This window comes from Mauremys reevesii, linkage group 3 (genome assembly GCF_016161935.1).
Source record: "Mauremys reevesii isolate NIE-2019 linkage group 3, ASM1616193v1, whole genome shotgun sequence".
Taxonomy (NCBI): domain Eukaryota; kingdom Metazoa; phylum Chordata; order Testudines; family Geoemydidae; genus Mauremys; species Mauremys reevesii.
Genome location: NC_052625.1, coordinates 177,639,421 through 177,658,302, shown reverse-complemented (window position 1 = coordinate 177,658,302; position 18,882 = coordinate 177,639,421). Strand labels below are relative to the sequence as shown.

Genomic DNA, 18,882 nt, shown 5'->3' with positions numbered 1-18,882 from the left:
AATTTTTCTCTATGACTCAGTGGTAGAGAAGTAAGTAAGAGTTAGCCCGTGTATGCTAGCTAGCCTCGTGGCGGGGCACAAGGAGAGACAGCACATGTGTGGGTCTAATGGACACTGCTACCAAAGTTCTCCGATCAGCAGTCCAGGGACACAAGCATATCTACAGTGGAACACCCATAGGGACACTCCTCTTGAAGAACAATCGTTACTGCACGAAGTGAGTAACTTCTTCCCTTCACTGCTCCCCGTACATGAGCAGAGTCCTTCTATCCCATTTGCAAAGAAAGAAAGGGACTTTTTATTTCCTTAACCACAAAAGCAAAAATGAACTACTAGCACGGTACTGTGTTGCTGTCTGTCTTCTTCCTCCTATATCAGTTTTTTCATATTTATAACTTTTTATTAATTTTTCCAAATACAACAAATATACCAAAATGCCAGATTCATCACAATACACAAAGTAAATAAAGAGAATTAGGAAAAAGGGAGGGGAGGTGAAGCGACAAAATTGTTTTCAGAGTCTACTTCATCATAGGCTGCTAAAAAATCAGCTGAAATTGCTTGGAATTTTTCAGGCATTCTCTTCCTGCGGAATTCCAGTCATTTGTTAGCCGTGAGGTCAGCAATGTCACCAGGGCAGGCATCAGTATTAATTGGGGATCAACTTTTCCATTTTTTCAGGTATAATTTTTTTAGTGACCAAAACTGCATGATGGAACCATGCCACCTTGTTACCAGGTAACCACCAGGTAGCAGTAATACATCGAAAAATGAAACCTAAGGGGATGGTCTCCAACTTAGAATCAGTATCAAACTGTTCCTTTGATCCATCTCATATGAGAAAATTCTTGTACAAGGACACTCTGAAAACCCATGAGCTAATGTAGCATCAAAGAAATTACATTTCCAACAGTGGCCGGTATTTATGAGGCCCATTACTATTAAGCTATTTGGGGACCAATATATTTGAAAGTGTATTTTGGTGAATAAGCCATAGTCTCAGGTCTATAGTTGCTTTTTTTAACATTAGATACAATTATATTTCATTGATTTGGAGATAGTTCCATAGCTAAATCTCTGTTCCAAGTTGCTTGCAAATTATCAATCTTTGGCAGAGTTTTTTGGGCCAGAAAATCATAAAAGGATACCCCTGGCCGGGAAGGTTTTTTTTCAATATAATAAATACAGTTTGGAGAAACTAACCATTATTTTATTTTTAAATTTGTCAGGATACTTACCGAAGGCGACAGATGCAGCGGACTATTACACGCCAGATGTCTTTTGATCTGACCAAGCTTCTGGTTACAGAGGACTGGTTCAGTGATATCAGTCCTCAGACCATGAGAAGATTACTCAATATTGTTTCTGTGACAGGTGAATATGACGTGTTCATTGTTCACTCTAAGGAGTATGTTATGGTGATTGGTCAGAATTGTAGTATGCTCTGCGGAATGGTGCAACACACTGAGGTGCATACTTTCAGTAATATTAGTACAAAAAAAATCACAGAAAAGAACTGTGTAAAAATTTAAAATAAGCTATGGATACTCCAAAATGCTTAGTATGAGGCACTGTTTAAAAGGTAGTAGTTGAAAGAGTAATGTATATGAAGGGCAAAATTCATGCATTTGTTCCAAGTGGTTTTTTTTGTTTTGTTTTGTTCGTTTTTTTTTTTTTAAATCCTACTTCTAAGGTAAGATGCTTTCCTAGAATGCTGCCAGATGTTGCCAAAAAGAGATTCAGTGGCTTCATATCTCAAAAACCAGAACAAAACTAAATGTTCGCTTGGAAATTTAAATGTAATCTGAGCATTTTGTAAATCTTCTTTTAAAATAAATCATGTCCTGGGTTTAGTTGTTGGCCGTTAGTGTTAATGGGAGCCAGAGGGCTAAAAACCTGTTGAAATTATTAGAAAACTTATTCCCGTGTGTACGATACATTTAGACTACACTGTTGACATGAAGCATGGTATTCTCATAAGCAAGCTAGGGAAACATGGTCTAGATGAAATTACTATAAGGTGGGTGCACAACTGGTTAAGAGTAGTTATCAGTGGTTTGCGATCAAATTGGGAGAGTGTATCTACTGAGGTCCCGCAGGGGTCAGTCCTAGGTACTATTCAGTATTTTCATTAATGACTTGGTTAATGGAATAGAGAGTGCTTATAAAATGTGTAGATGGCACCAAATGGGGTTGCAAGCACTTTGGAGGACAGGTTGAAAATTTAAAATGACCTTGAAGAATTGGAAAATTGGTGTGAATTCAGGAAGATGAAATTCAATAAAGACAAGTGCAAAGTACTTCACTTAGAAAGGGAAAATCAAATGCACAACTACAAAATGGGGAATAACTGTCTAGATGGTAGTACTGCTGAAAAGGATCTGAGGGTTGTAAGGACCACAAACTGAATATGAGTCATCAACGTGATACAGCTGCAAAACAGGCTAATATGATTCCGGGGGAGTATTAACAGGAGTGTTGTAAGACACAGGAGGTAATTGTCCTGCTGTACTTGGTATTGGTGAGTCCCCTGCTGGAGTTCTGTCTCTAATTCTGGGCACCTCAATTTAGGAAAGATGTGGATAAATTGGAAAGAATCCAGAGGAGAGCAATAAAAATTATAAAAGATTTAGGAAACCTAACATACGAGGAAAGGTTTAAAAAAAAAAAGTGTGCCTGTTTAGTCTTGAGGAAAGAAGACTGAGGGGGTGGGACCCGATAGCGGTCTTCCAATATGTTAAAGGCTGTTATAAAAAGGACAGTGATCAATTGTTCTGAATGTCCATTGAAGGTAGGACAAGTAGTAATGAGCTTAATCTTCAGCAAGGGAGTTTTGGGTTAGATATTAGGAAAAACTTTCTAACTATCAGGGTAGTTAAGCTCTGGAATAGGCTTCCAAGGGAGGTCCTGGGTTCCCATCATTGGAAGCTTTTAAAAACAAGTTGGACAAACCCCTGTCAGGGATGGTCTATATTTACTTGCCCTGCCACAGTGTAGGAGGCTGGACTTGATGACTTCTCAAGGTCACTTCCAGCCTTATATTTATCTGATTCTATGATTTAAATATATTTCCAGATTCTACAATATGGTGTAACGAAAAATGATCGCATAGTTATTACCTTGAGGTGAACTGCAAGGCAAAAATAACAAACAAAAAAAGTTTTTTGTGATGTATAAAGAAGGCCTCAAAGTTTTTTGTATTATTCTTAATTCTTGGCTTTTATGTCCATATGTTGGAGGGGACGAGTGGAATACAACATCATTGAAGACTAGAACCTGGAGCTGCAGCCTTTAGTTGAGAAGGGAATAGATGTTCTTTGAGTAGTGCCCCTAGGAGTGCTGCATTCCAGGTCTACATGTGCCCCACATGCCTTCAAATGGAAATTTGCACTAGCAGTGTCCATTTGGCTCGTGCATGTGCCTTACACAGCCTTGTGCCCCACACTGAGATTATATAGGACTGTGTGAGTGAGCCTCCCTCAGTTTCTTCTCAGCTGCTTCAGCCTGAGATGGAGTTTGAGCATGCCACCACTAAAAGATTTTTTTCTTTTAGTTGCTAATTTAGTTTTAGATAGTTAGATTAGTTTGGTAGTTGAGAGAATTAGATTTATTCCTCTCCCCTTTAGGGAGGCTTGCCTTCTTTGGAAGGGCATATTCGGCTCACTGGGGTTCACTGGGCTGCCTGACTTGCTGGGAGGACATCCTAGTTAGCAGCGGTTACACATTCCTCAAAAGTGTAACTTCTGTCTGGCCCTTAAATCCCAGGCAAGGTAAAACTGGGAAATTAAGCTGAGGCTACTGATGATGAAGCGCTCCCTTTATTCTCTCGCCCCCACTTAAATCTTTGGTGATGGATGTGCTGAATGAACAGGGAAAGGAACACCACACCAAGCCAATCCTAAATGACAAAGACCAGAAGCTTCTGGGCCTTTTTGGATGGAAGTTTACTCATCTGCAACCCTACAATTTTGGATTGCAAATGACAAGGCAATCATGGCAAAATACAATTACACAAACTGCTTGAAATTTACTGCTTTTATTGAGCACCTTCTGCCACAGCAAAGAAAGCAATTTCAAGCCATCGTTGCGGAGGGACCATTACTGGCCAGGACATTCCTTCAAGCAGCAGATGCTGTAGCCTGTTCAATCTCTAGTGTCAGGAGTACGTACCCCAAATTTCATCTCACTTAAAAACTACTTGCTTACAAAATCAGACTTATAGCACAAAAGTGTCTCGACACACTATTACTGAAAAATTGCTTACTTTTTCCTTTTTACCACATAATTATAAAATACAACAATTGGAATATAAATATTGTACTTACATTTCAGTGTATAGTATATGAAGCAGTACAAACACATAATTGTCTGTATGCAATTTTAGTTTGTGCTGACTTTGCTAGTACTTTTTATGTAGCCTATGGAAAAACTAGGCAAATATTTAGATGAGTTGATGTACTCCCTGAAAGACCTCTGCATACCCCTAGTTGAGAACCATTGAACTAGAAGGCTTCTCGAGGTCCCTTCCAGTCCTACAATTCTATGATTCTATGTCCACTAAAGATAGGACAAGAAGTAATCAACTTAATCTGCTGCAAAGAAGATTTAGGTTAGATATTAGAAAAATCTTTCAAACTACATGGGTACTTAAGTTCTTGAATATGCTTCCAAGGGAGGTTGTAGAGTCCCCACCACTGGAGGTTTTAAAGAACAGATTGGACAAACACCTGTCAGGGATGGCCTATGTATTACTTGGCCCGGCCTTAGTGCAGTGGGCTGAACTTGATGACCTCTCGGGGTCTCTTCCAGCCCTACGTTTCTATGATTTCATGCTTCTATATATCTTAACACACAATAATTAATTTAACGTTCCTGTTGAACCAATTAGACTGTTTACAAGAGAATCTACAAGCAAAAACCTGAAAAGCTTGTCTGATGAGAACAAAGAAAATTTGTATAATTTAATTTTATTTGGAAATTCAACATGTTCCCAACTAACTGGATCTGACAAATTTAAAATTAGGAGCAGTTTTTTTTATAGAAGGATTCTGTTATGAATAGGAAACTACTCCAGTAATCTGCACACCAGGAGCTATGCCTGTCTGCCAGCACCCAAAAACTCTCCTGGTAGTTTGACGCATCCGCAATTTTTAATTTTCCTATTTTTATCCTGCCAACATTACCTAATGAACTCATATTTGTATATTAAATATTTATGCTAAATACTATCAAAAATCTATTTAAGCAATAAAAACCATATGAAAGTCACATTTGTAAATACTTAATATTCACCATTTCCCAGTAGTTTTTAAAAAAGGTTAATACTATATTGCATTTCATTTCTATGCAATGAAAATACTGATATTAGCAACTTTTCTACAAAGGCAATTTTCTAAAAAAGCAATTTTCTATAATCATTAAAATCAGTCATTCAGAGCCAAAAATTGCTGAAGTAAATGGATCTGTAAAGAGGGCAGAAAGTAAACAGGCGTCTGTCTCAGTTGGTCCTGCTGTTCAGAGCTCATGGTGTGAAACAAGTGTACTAGAGCTTAGGGTCTCAGCCTAGGACGTGATGGCTGAGTGGCCTACCCTTAAAGAAAAGTGGGAGCCCTTTGGAGTCTGGCACCTTTGAAGGGGTTCCTCCAAGGGATTGTTTAAAAGCTGGGGCATAGTGCACATCCAGTGGATATGTGACACCAGGTATGAAACTTACTCCTGGGGGAATTCTGCACCAAAAATTAAAAACTCTGTACCAAAAAAATTTAAATTCTGCAAAATTCTGCATATTTTATTTGTCAAAATAACGCAATATAATCATGCCAGTTTCAATTATTTTGGTAATTTATTTCAAAATATCTGTCAGCAAGTATGTCTAACAATACAGACTAAAAAAAAAAGATTCTGGTAATTTTTTTTGACCAATAGATTCCTTTCTAGACTTATTAATACAGAACTTTGTGTGTGTGATTCATTTAAATTACAATACAGAACTGTATTTTCTGCACTGGTCAGAAGCAGTGCAAAGGCTTGGGGGAGTCAGGGGTAATGGAGGAGCTGAGGAAGAGGGAAGGAGCTTAGGAGTGAATCTGGAGGGTGTTGGGTGTGGGTGGGAGAAGGTTTTTTGGGGGGAGGAGGGGATTGTTAGGGCTTTGTGAAGCCTCCCTCATGCAGACCCTAGCTGACCCCAAGGCTCTCCCATTCAGTCAGGCATGTCTGCCCCTGCAACCCCCACCCCCATGGATCTAAAGGTAATAGGTAATAATTGGAGATATACCAATCTCCTAGAACTGGAAGGGACCTTGAAAGGTCATCGAGTCCAGCCCCCTGCCTTCACTAGCAGGACCAAGTACTGATTTTGCCCCAGATCCCTAGGTGGCCCCCTCAAGGATTGAATTCACAACCCTGGGTTTACCAGGCCAATGCTCAAACCACTGAGCTATCCCTCTGCAACCCCTCTTCCCTACCCCTAGGCTCAATGCTGTCACCCCTCAGCTCCTGAGCCCATGTGCCAGTCTGTACCCTCCCCTCCCCCCAAGACATTCTGAACTCCAGTCTGTGACTCCCCAGCAGCCCTCTGTGTTCTACTGTGTCCTAACCTGGCTCTGTGGGCAGGGTGCTGTGATGAACTTCTACTTCTGGGGGAATTCTGCAGCACTGGGCATAGAATTTTGTATTTTCCTGAATAAAATACATTTTGCCTAAGAAATGCTGCAGTTCTGCATTTTGTCCACCATAGGCCACTGTGGCTCCAGAACAGCTGGCATGAATGCAGCCAGCTGTTCTGGTGCTACAGTGGTGTTTGGTGGGCAAAAGGTGGAACTGCAGCATTTCTTAGGCAAAATGTATTTTATTCAGGAAAATACAAAATTATGTGAGAGAGAGGAATTCTGCGCTTCTGCAGATGCACAGAATTCCCTCCAAGAGTAAAAACTAAAGCTGTATAAAATTTATAACCATGAGATCTTTGTGTACACTAATATAATTTAACTACAAACATCATAATCAGATCTTTAAGGGTGATAAATTATGAACCACTTTAGCAATCTTAGTAATGCTACTTCAACAAATACAACCACAACACAAATGCAAAGAAAGTGGACACAATAGGAATACATTATTAAAGTGTGAGATTCATATGTAGAATGGATTCACAATGTGTGTTTTGCAGAAGGTGGAGTCTTAAATATGAACTTGCATCAAAAATTCATGTAGAACCTTGTTACCTGTGATTTAGAAGTTTGACAGTATTCTGGAAGTGTTAACTGAATAATCTTTTATCAGCACATGCAAATTAGGATTAATCTTAGTAAAGAAACCTCTTGTCACATTTATTCTCATCAGAATGTTTGTCGACTACATGAACTGATTTTAGATCCTTTTTTCTGCCTTTAATAATATGCTATATTTTTGTAAACCCAAACCTTGCCTTTCTTGTTAATGAAGTACTGCCTTTTTGTTTCCAGTATTGAGATTTTCTTGATTTACTATTCAGGATACCAATTATCTACCTATTTGTTATAACCGTGAGTGATATCTTCCTGGTGGAAACAGACAGAAAATCTCTTGGAATGAAATCATGACATTTTTAAAAATGTTCTGAAATGTATAGTATAAACATATTGCTGTAGAATGTTGCTAGAGTCGGGCAGAATTACGGTCAGGCACTATACAAACTTTGCCCCACAACTCTGCTAATGCTCATTAGTTCTTACTTGTAACAGGCTGGTAATTGTAATCCAGTGCCTAGCCGATCAGAGGTGGTAGGTTCTGAGATATAGACAGATATCTGGTAGGATTTTTTATTAGATTACCAAATTATATCCTTTTACATGTGACATGAAACAAATTTGAGCTCCATAGAACTAATCTACTAACTTTTTACACTTTCTGCTGTTAGGAGAATACATGATTTTCATCTGTTATAGTGTGACAAAAGATCATGCAGTTAAAAGAGTTGCTTCCTTTCTCACCCCCTTCTTGTATTTTTAGGACGTTTATTGAGAGCTAATCAGATCACTTTCAATTGGGATAGACTGGCTAGCTGGATCAACCTTACAGAGCAGTGGCCATACAGGACATCTTGGCTCATATTGCATCTGGAAGAGACTGAAGGTGTTTCAGATCAGCTTACTTTAAAAACCATCTACGAGAGGTAGGTATGGTTCTAGTGATGACATAAATTTCCAATAACTGCTATTAAAAAGTCAGCATTTGCCAATATTTACCAACCAAGTCTTTCCCCTATATGTAAAATCTTTAAGTATTGGCAGACTTTTTTTAAAATGTCTTTCACTGTTAATTAAAGCAGGTGTACTGTTTATATACGTGTGTGTTTATTTTATTAAGATCTGTATTGGGTGCTCGCACAGCTATTTTGGGTTTTCATTAATCTAATTTTCATCCCAAGACATCATTTTCTTTGCCAATCTACAGGTAATAAAGTATAACTTTTAAAATATTAAAAGGGCCATAATATGATATGAAATGGTGTTATGTTATTTGGTAATATACTTAACAAAGGTTCTTGAAATTCTATCTAGACTCTCAGTGAAGCTTTCAGTGGTTTATTATAGGGAGGGCTGAAAGTATCACCTGTTAAGGTTGTCCAGCCCTTTGCATTATAAGACCCTGTTTTTATTTGCTCATAACTTTGCTAAATTTTAATAACGTGTACTGGAATTTTACATGTCAGGTGTCTATCTCAGGGTGAACTCGCATGGAAAAATGTAGCCAAAATGGTTCAGGCATTTACAAGAATGAGAGTAGGGAAAAACTTGTTTTGCCTGTTTAAAAAAAAAAAAAAAGTCTGGTGCCCTTTTTTGTTAAAAAGTTCTCAGTTTCCCAAGCTTTGAAATGGGGATGTGAAAGTTGGCAAGCGGGTGGCCTTTGTGTCAGGGATTTGCCTTCCTGAACTCATGAAAATCTGCCCATGTTTGGCCAAGGTGTAAGACTGAAAAATCGCAGTTGACGCATACTTGTGCCACCAAATTCTTCACCCTTACTTCACTTTAAGAGCTAAAATCTCCAAAGATCCAGTCCTCACTGAGCATGTTCAAGCCTCTCTCAGTTCCTAGGGCTGACCAAACTGCACATGCGCCATTCCCATAAAGCAACCTCTCAACTCTTATGTGCGACCTGACCTCGTGTGTCATTGCCAAGAGCAATTACAGCTCAGCTTTCAAAGCATGGGCATGCTCCGTACAACCCAGGGCCAAAACCAGACTTACCCGGTAATTACTGCTTCTGGCCAGAGTGAGGCCCATGTACTGGAACTGAGGGCAGAGAGCCTGTTGTTCCTGTGCTCTCAATAAATCCATTGCTGGTACCCAGGCAGCGTGGAGGAGGAAGCCATCTGATCAAAAGCAGAGAGGACAACAGCCAGACAAGGAGGGAGGGAAAGGAGTAGATTGGAATAAGAAGTTTGCTGAAACTGGGACTGGAGTGGGGGAACTGATAGCCAGAAGGTTTTCGGGGAACACATTGAAACTGATGAGGGGAAAGAGGAACTGGGAGGGGGGAAATACTGACATCATATGAGGAGCTAGGGGAAGGGGGAAGATTTGAGAGTAGAAACTGGTGTGGGTGGAAAATGGGTGGTGGGGAGGGGAAGCAGATCTGACGAGGGGCTGTGGGGATGGAGTAGAACTGGAATTGGCCAGCAAAGAGACTGGGATAAGAAGCAAAGATGGGAAACACTGAGATTGTATGAGGAGCCCAGAAAAGGAGACTAGCAGCCAATGAGTGGGGAAGGAGGGGAGAGAGAGCTTGGATGAGGAGCTAGGAGCAGGGAAAATGGGACTGACTGGAGAAGGAGACTGGGCATTATGGAGATTAACTGGGAATTGTGGGAGACTGGGACTTGGACAGCAAACCAGGAGGGAGAGACTAAGACTGGAAGGGTAAGAAGACTGGAACTGGGATGAGAAGCCTCAGGGCTGGAGATAGGGACTGAGTACACATGGAAAATGGGACTGGGACAAGGTGAAAAAGAGATAGGACTGAGTCAGGAACAGGTTGGCGGGGATGAGAAAAGGGATCAATCTTGGGAGGAATGGGCAGAAGAGTCTGTACCCACTAGCGCACACTCCAGTCCAGAACCTGGAATGGAACCCCTGGTTCCTTAGTCTCCCAATTCCTCTGCTGCCAGAAAATAGCTGTGAAACCAGTTGACAGTGTGTGTGTCTCATCCCCCTCCAGTGATGGGCAGCAGAGGATGACAAAATTATTCTACTTCTTCTTCGAGTGCTGTCCGTGTGGGTGCTCCACTCTAGGTGACGGTGCGTCCCGGCGCCGTTGATCGGAGATTTTCGGTAGCAGTGCCTGGTTGGGGAGCACGCACCCAGATGGTATCTCCCGTCTAGTTGGAATCTTCCTGAGTGCGTGCGCCCCACACCCTCCTCAGTTCCTTCTCAACCGTCCTCGGCCGAAGACGGATCTCGGGGCAGTGCTGCCTTCTCTTCCGTGGTATCTATAGGAAATAGTAACAAAGAACATAGAAATAATTATTAGTTACAACCCAGTTGTTTCCCTTCCGTTACTGTAGTTACATAGTTAGTTACTTAGTTTAAAAAAAAAAAAATCCTTCAGGCTTGTCTCCTGTTGAGACGCTTTCCTCGCCCATCTCTAATTCATAATGCCAGGAGCTTCAGGATTCAAAAGATGCATCTCCTGCCAGGACTCCATGCCATGGACAGACGGGCACTCATACTGTGTGAGGTGCCTCGGGGACACCCACGTCCATGTGAAGTGCCTCCATTGCGCGAGCCTCGTTAAGAGCTCGTCGTGACAGGGACCTGCGGCTCAAAATGCTGATGAGTGAAAAATCCTTACAGCCGCTTTCGGAGACGGGAAAGGTTAAACCCGCTCTGACACGCTCCCCAGCCAGATCGGAACCGGTGGGCAGCGTTGCTTCACCCTCCCTGGAGCGGAGGCAAGAAGCAGAACAGTCTCACAGGAGAGACTTTAACAAGGGTAGGGGGTCTCCCACGAGATCCCTACCCTCTGTGCTGACAGCACCAAAGGCAGGTGCCTCAGCTTTTCCAATGCCTCAGCCGTGGCTCGGACAGAAAGCAGAGGCAGGGACCCGACCTCCTGTGTCAGGAAGGTCCTTGTGGCTCCGGTCCCCTCGGCACCGCAAACGGCCGCGGTGCCGCCAGCGCGCTGCTCCCAGGCACCGCAAACGGCCGCGGCGCCGGCTGCACGCTGCTCCTCAGCAACGCAAACGCGGCCGCGCGCGCCTGCCGCGCGCCTCCTGGGCACCGCGAGCGGCCGCGGCGCCGGCTGCGCAATCCTCCCCTGCAGGGAGAAGAATGTTGGCACGGAGCCTATCTCCCACCCGGACACCAGTAGCAGACCCCCTGCAGGACACCTCCAAGCAGTCTGCAGCACTATTGTCACTTTCACTCTCCTGCTAAGGAGCTAGACCAGAGAGCAGTCTCAACTCAGCCCAGGAAGCAGGAGCAACAGTTTCTCACTTAATGTGAGCTTTCAGTGCCACCTGAGCCTCACTCTCCGCTCCTAGATACATAGGGCTAATATATATATATATTTGAACTGCCGTTCTCTCCAACTGAACTGGTTTTCACTGACCATGAACTTGATTTACAGCAGCAAATGGAGTTCTCCACTCCTGCTTCTCCTCCACAGGCACCTCTGCCACCTCAGGTCACCTCAAGACCACCAGCCTCAGTTTTCCCCATTTCGCCCCCCCGGGGCGACACTTGGGTTCTCCTACGTTATGCCTTGGCCTCAGTGGTACCCTTGGCAACATCCTCCTACCAATCATCCTCCTTCTGTGCCTCAGTCTCCTGCTCCGTCCACTTCTAAGGTGCCTGAGCCGCCTCCTGAGTATGCAAGTTATGCGACGCCTAACTCTCCATTAGCCCTGGACAGAGCCCTCCTCCCTCCGTCTCCACGGGCCGTGGACAACTGTAAACAATTTCAAGAACTTTTCAGGAGGGTGGCACTCAATCAAGATATCCCCTTTCAAGAGGTTCAGGAGACGCAACGCAGACTCCTCACAATCCTTCAACAGTCTGCACCCTCAAAAATCGCGCTTCCTATACACGAAGCACTCCTGGAGCCAGCTGACACTTTCTGGCAAACCCCACCGTCTTTAGTACCAACTTGCAAAAAGGCCGAATGTAAATACTATGTCTCTGCTAAAGACGCTGACTTCCTATTTTTCATCCACCACCCAACTCCCGGGTCATGGATGCAATTGCACAGAGGACGAAACAGTCGTAATATCAACCCACCCCACAAGACAAGGACCTTAGATGCCTTGATGTCTTGGGCTGCAAGGTTTATACGTCCTCCACACTACAATTCAGAATTGCAAACTTCTGCACGCCTCTTCAGTTACGACTTTGGTATTTACAATAAACTTTTGAACTTGCCTCCTACATTCCAGAGGATAGGAGAGCAGACTTCAAATCAATCCTGACTGAGAACCAACTGATTTCTAGAACAGCACTACAGGCATCTCTAGACATGGCAGACACAGCAGCCCGTGCAACTGCTGTGGTTATGCGCAAAGCCTCATGCCTCTCTGCATCTGGCATCCCCAAAGAACTGCAGACCAAAGTGGAGGATCTCCCTTTTGATAAGGACAAACTTTCTCCTACCCTCCTACCCTTCCCCGTCCCTCCTCAGGGACCCTTCTCACGACCATTTACTTCGCACAGAAGTGGCACATCTTCTACAACTAGGTGCAGATGACCTTTGCCACCGCAAAATCAAGGGACAGGTTTCTACTCCTGTTACTTTCTAACTCAGAAAAAGACTGGAGGATGGAGGCCTATACTAAATCTACACCGACTGAACAAATTCATGAGGATACAAAGATTCAGAATGGTCACACTGGGCACAATAATACCTACACTGGATCAAGGGGACTGGTTCACAGCTCTCGACGTACAGGATGTTTACTTTCATATATCAATCCATTCAGTTCACAGACGCTTTCTACGATTCACAATCGGTCACGACCATTTTCAATACAGAGTTCTTCCTTTTGGACCCGCCACAGCACCGAGAGTTTTTTCCAAGACTCTAGCCGTGGACGTGGCTCATCTCCGCAAACACGGGGTCACGCTGTTCCCCTATCTGGACCATTGCCTCATCAAGGGCAACTCCTATGGCGAGACACTTCAAGCTACCTGTTTCGCCATCTCCCTCTTTCACAGCCTAGGCCTCCAAATAAACATCCAAAAATCCACCCTGACACCTAAACAACAGATCGAGTTCATCGGAGCTCATCTCGACTCAATCCAGAGCAGGGCCTCTCTCCCATATCACAGATTTCTCGCTATCACGCAGCTCAAACGCACACTCTTTATTTGTCCCAGGACACAGGCAAAACTCTGCCTACAGCTTCTTGGTCACATGACAGCCACCACCTTCGTGGTTCACCACGCCAGGCTACACATGAGAGGTCTCCAGGCCTGGCTCAATTCCAATTCCAAACCCAACAGACACACCTTACGGATGCTGCTTCCTCCTCCTCCCAATGTTATAGCTTCCCAACATTGATAAACAAGTCCAGAAAACCTCTGCACAGGGGTTTTCTTCCAGCAATGTTCCCCAACGCTCATACTCACCACGGACGCTTCCCTGATTGATTGGGGAGCGCATCTAGGGGAACACAGGGCACAAGCCTGATAGTCCACATCAGAGATGCACCTACACATAAAGCTCTTAGAACTCAGAGCAGTGAGGCGAGCATGCCTTCACTTTCTTCCTCTCATAAAGAACAAATCTCTTCGGGCATTAAGAGACAACATAGCATGCATGTACTACATATACAGACAAGGGGGAGCCTGATCACATTCCCTTTGCAGGGAAGCCATTAAACTATGGAACTGGTGCATACGACATCGAATACAGATCATCGCTTCCTACCTACCAGACTGCCACAACACTACTGCCGACGCACTCAGCAGGCACTTCTTGACACAACGTGAATGGGAACTGTACCTCGCAGTACTCCAACAGCTCTTCTCCCTCTGGGGCACCCCGTCAATAGATCTCTTTGCCACAACCCAGAATCGAAAATGTTCCGTTTTGTTCCAGAGTGAGACTCGGGACTGCATCCCTAAGAGATGCATTCCTCATACCATAGAACAACTCCCTCCTGTACGCCTTCCACCAATCCCTCTGTTACACAGGGTTCTTCAGAATATTGCGGACGACAAGACCCAGGTCATCCTTATTGCCCCAGCTTGACCAAGACACACGTGGTATCCCTACCTACTCCGCATGTCCTCCCGTCTTCCACGGGCTCTCCCCAACAGGCCAGAACACATTTCCCAGGACAACGGACAGGTCCTTCACCCCCAGCTCCAAAAGCTCCACCTCACAGCCTGGTTCCTTCATGGTTCCAAACCCATGAACTAGCCTGTTCCGAGCAAGTCCAATGTGTCCTCCTACACAGCAGGAGAGACTCCAGTCGTAAACCTACCTGCAGAAGGGGAAGCGTTTCGCCCTCTGGTGCTCACGCAATCACTTAGCACCCAATAACGTGACCCTCCCTAACATTCTAGACTACCTCCTGAATCTAAAACAGGACAGACTTTCGCTCAGCTCCATCAAAGTGCACCTGGCGGCGCTTACCACCTTCCATGACCTATTAGACAGTTATTCATTCTTTACCCACACCACCATAAAACGCTTTCTAACGGGTCTGAAAAATCTCTACCCTGAAATTTACCCAACAGCGGCTGCATGGAATCTTAACCTCGTTCTTCATGCTCTCATGAAACCTTCATTTGAGGCCTTGGCTACCTCTCATCTCCATACGTCCATGAAGGTACATTTCTTAGTTGCCATAACATCAGCAGGGAGAGTTGGTTAAATGAGCGCCCTGATGGCCCACCCTCCCTTCACAATCTTCTCCAAAGACAAAGTCACTTTGAGACCACATCCTAAATTTCTTCCTAACGTGATATCGACCTTCTACCTCAACCTACCTATATACTTACCTACTTTCTATCCCAAACCTCACAAGAGTCCGCAAGAGGCAACCCTGCATACTCTCAACCTCAGGTGAGCAATCGCCTTTTATTTAGACAGGACTAAACCATTTCATAAGTCACCGTGACTCTTTGTTTCCATTACCAAAAGATCAAAAGGTACGGCTATCTCTAAACAACGTCTATCCAAGTGGATCTCTGACTGCATCAGATCCTGTTACCGTGCAAAGAATCTTCAACCGCCCGACGACATTAGAACTCATTCCACTAGAGCCATGTCGGCATCCATTGTCTTCTTACACAACATTCCCATTCCTGATACCTGCAAAGCGGCTACATGGTCATCTGAACACACGTTTGCAAAACACTATGCTCTAATGCAAGACACCACGGCAGACACAATAGTAGGTCATAAAGTATTATCTTCAGTACTCCCTGCCTTATCTCCAAAGTCCCACCGGCCATAGTGGGTACTGCTACACATTCACCTAGAGTGGAGCACCCACAGGGACAGCACTCGAAGAAGAAGAGAAAGTTACTCACCGTGCAGTAACTGAGGTTCTTCGAGATGTGTGTCCCTGTGGGTGCTCCAGTCCCCGCCCTCCTCCCCTCTACTTTGGAGCACTGTGATGACTCTCCATGGAGGAGAAGGAACTGAGGAGGGTGTGGGGCGCATGCACGCACTCAGGAAGATTCCAACTAGACGGGAGATACCATCTGGGTGCGTGCGCCCCAACCAGGCACTGCTACCGAAAATCTCCGATCAACGGCTCCAGGACGCACCATCACCTAGAGTGGAGCACCCACAGGGACACACATCTCGAAGAACCTCAGTTACTGCAAGGTGAGTAACTTTCTCTTCTATCAATTACTCTGTTAGCTCAAGTGTCAGAGGTGTGTGTAATGGATCTAAAGGTTCCAACACCGCTGATGATCCCTGGGGGTGTCAATCTAATGCAACATGATGAAAGTTTTGTTTTTGTTTTTTCCAGTTTTTTTTAAACTAGAAAATAACACAGAAACTACATTAAAAGTACATGATTAAGGTTGCAAAGTCAAGGATTCAATATTTAGGAAATACCATAATTAGAATTGCCTGTGCAACTTTAATTTGGCCCACTAGAGCATTTGCATTATGATTAAGGCTAAGATTTTGTCATGGTTATTTTTAGTAAAAGTCACGGACAGGTCACAGGCAATAAACATACAAAAATTCACGGAAGCCATGACCTGGCTGACTTTTGCTGCTGTGGCTCCATGATTTCCCCTGCCACCATGGTGGCTGGGAACTGTGAGGTTCCCCCTCTGCCCAGGGCAGCTGGAAGCTGCAGGGATGGGGGGGCCCTCCACCTGTTGCGGCTGGGAGCTGCAGGGTGACCATATTTCCCAAAGAGAAAATGGGACACCCCAGGTCACTTGCCTGAGGCGTCCCCATTCCTCCCCTGTGGGTTCCATCCCTGGAACCCAGAGAAGGGGCCCCCTCAAGAGTCTATCACCTGTTGCCGAAACCTTGCAGGGGGCCCTCTATTGCCTGTCGCTGCTGTTGCTTGTAGCTGGAACCCTGCCAGAGCCCCGCTGGCTGCCAGTTTGAGTCCCGCAGTCCCTGCGGCTGAAGCAGAGAATGTTATGGGGGTCTCTGGAAGTCACTGATTCTGGGACTTCCATGACCTCCGTGACATAATTTTAGCCTTAGTTATGATACAATCTTTAATTAAATGATCATGTAGTGTTTTTTCCACAGGAACCTCTGTCTCATTCAATGTACAGGATGAACCTGCTTTGTGGATAAATAAGGGAGGCTGTAATCTGTAGGAACCCTGCCTCATTTGCTGCAGAAACTGGAAGATGTGTAATAAATGAGCATTTGAATGCTGCCCTGGGGAATGGGATTCAGTCCCTACCACAGAGTTCCTATATGACACTAAGCAATTTACTTAAACCACATTTTTCACAGGTGGTCACTAATTGTGGGTTGCCCGTTTTCTGGGTGTCCAAGTTGATACCCTAGGGTGGGGTGGGCAAACGTTTTGGCCCGAGGGCCACATCAGGGTTGCAAGACTGTATGGAGGGCCAGGTAGGGAAGGCTATGCCTCCCCAAACAGCTTGGCCCCCGCCCCCAATCTGCCCCCTACCACTTCACACCCCTGACTGCCCCCCTCAGAACACCCGACCCATCCAATCCTGCTCCTTGTCCCCTCACCGCCCCCTCCTGGGACCTCCGCCCCTCACCGTCCCCCCAGTACCCCATCCCCTATCCAAAGCCCTCCCCCCCGCTCCCTGTCCCCTGACTGCCCCCCACATCCATACCTCTTCCCCCTGACAGACCCCCTGGGGGACTCACACCTATCCGCCCCCCCCGCCCTGCTCCCCGTCCCTTGACTGCCCCCGAACCTCCACACCATCCAACCGCTCGTTGCTCCCCATCCCCTGACTGCCCCCGAACCTCCACACCATCCAACCGCTCGTTGCTCCCCATCCCCTGACTGCCCCCCGGGACTCCCTGCCCCTTATCTACCCCCTACCCCTTACCATGCCGCTCAGAGAGGCAGGACTGGTTTATTGGAAAGCCTGAGAGGTGCACGGGCGCAAGTTGTGGGGGAGGGGGAACAGCAGGTTAGGGGCCTCGGCAGGACTGTCCCATGGGCCAGATGTGGCCTGCGGGCCATAGTTTGCCCACCTCTGTCCTAGGGTCTGACTTACAGAAGTGCTGAGCACTCACAGCTGCAACTGAAATCAGTGAGAGCATGTAAAGTGCTAGATAATGCTAAGTACTCCGAAAAATCAGATCCTAGGTATCTAAGATTGGGCACCTAAACTTAATGAACATTTTTGACTTTAATATCTCTGTGCCCAAGTGTTTCCTATGTGTAAAATAGGGATAATATACCCTAATCTCACAGGCGTTGTGTGATTTTTTTTTTTTAAATCTTTATGAAGCAGTCAAATACTATACTTGAATAAGCTGCTCCTTAAGTGAGCACCAGCTATACTGTGCACTGAATGAGGCAGAGGTGCTGTGGAAAAATAGTAAGAGATCACATAATTACATACTGTATCATCATGCATATACACAAAGGGGCCTGATTTAAGTTTCACATGGAACCTTAATTCTAGTATTTCCCAACTTTGCCATAACCTTAATAATCTTCTTTTTACAAACCTTTTTCTGTAATAATATATAGTCACAACAAGTTTTGTATACAGTCAAAAGTTATCAGTTGCTAACAAATCTTTATTTTGTCTTTAATGTTATCATCATTCAAAGTTTGCAGTATGTGACATATATATATCTTCTTACTATATGTTCCATTCTATGCATCTGATGAAGTGGGCTGTAGCCCACGAAAACTTATGCTCAAATAAATTTGTTAGTCTTTAAGGTGCCACAAATACTCCTGTTCTTTTTGTGAATACAGACTAACACGGCTGCTACTCTGAAACCAGTCCTTAAATATACATTCTTCTTTGGGTGCTTGCATATATCCATTATACTGTAGATCTTGTGCATTAGTGTCAGAGAGCTTACCCTAGCAGTACCCAAAGTGGAGGCTCTTCCCTCCCTGTTTCCTTGTGTTCTGTACCAACGATGTAAAGGGTGGAGTCACCCTGCCCCTCCTTCAGTTCCTTCTTACTGTGTTGTGGTCTATAGTTTGCTAAAGTTTGCCTTCATGAAATACATTCTTTATAGTTCTGCTTTCCCTCCTGCCTTTCTTTAGAATCATGAATTCGATCATTTCCTGATCATTTTCACCCAAGCTGCTTTCTGCATTCAAATTCTCAATCAGTTCCTTCCTATTTGCCAAAATTAAATCTAGAACAGCGTCTCTCCTAGTTGCTTTCTCCACCTTCTGAAATAAAAAAGTTGTCTCCAGTGCATTCTAAGAACTTGTTAGATAATCTGTGGTCTGCT

The 18,882-nt window shown here is 44.5% G+C and overlaps 1 protein-coding gene across 5 annotated transcripts in view; it reads left to right on the top strand.

The window, feature by feature from the left end:
- KIDINS220 (kinase D interacting substrate 220) overlaps window positions 1-18,882 on the top strand; it is a 166,027-nt gene that overhangs the window by 64,761 nt on the left and 82,384 nt on the right. For all 5 annotated transcript variants that reach the window (XM_039528939.1, XM_039528935.1, XM_039528936.1 and 2 more), the window contains 2 exons: window positions 1,230-1,374; window positions 7,990-8,152. In XM_039528939.1, the coding sequence (XP_039384873.1) occupies window positions 1,230-1,374; window positions 7,990-8,152 (308 nt within the window). The remainder of the gene's footprint in view (window positions 1-1,229; window positions 1,375-7,989; window positions 8,153-18,882) is intronic.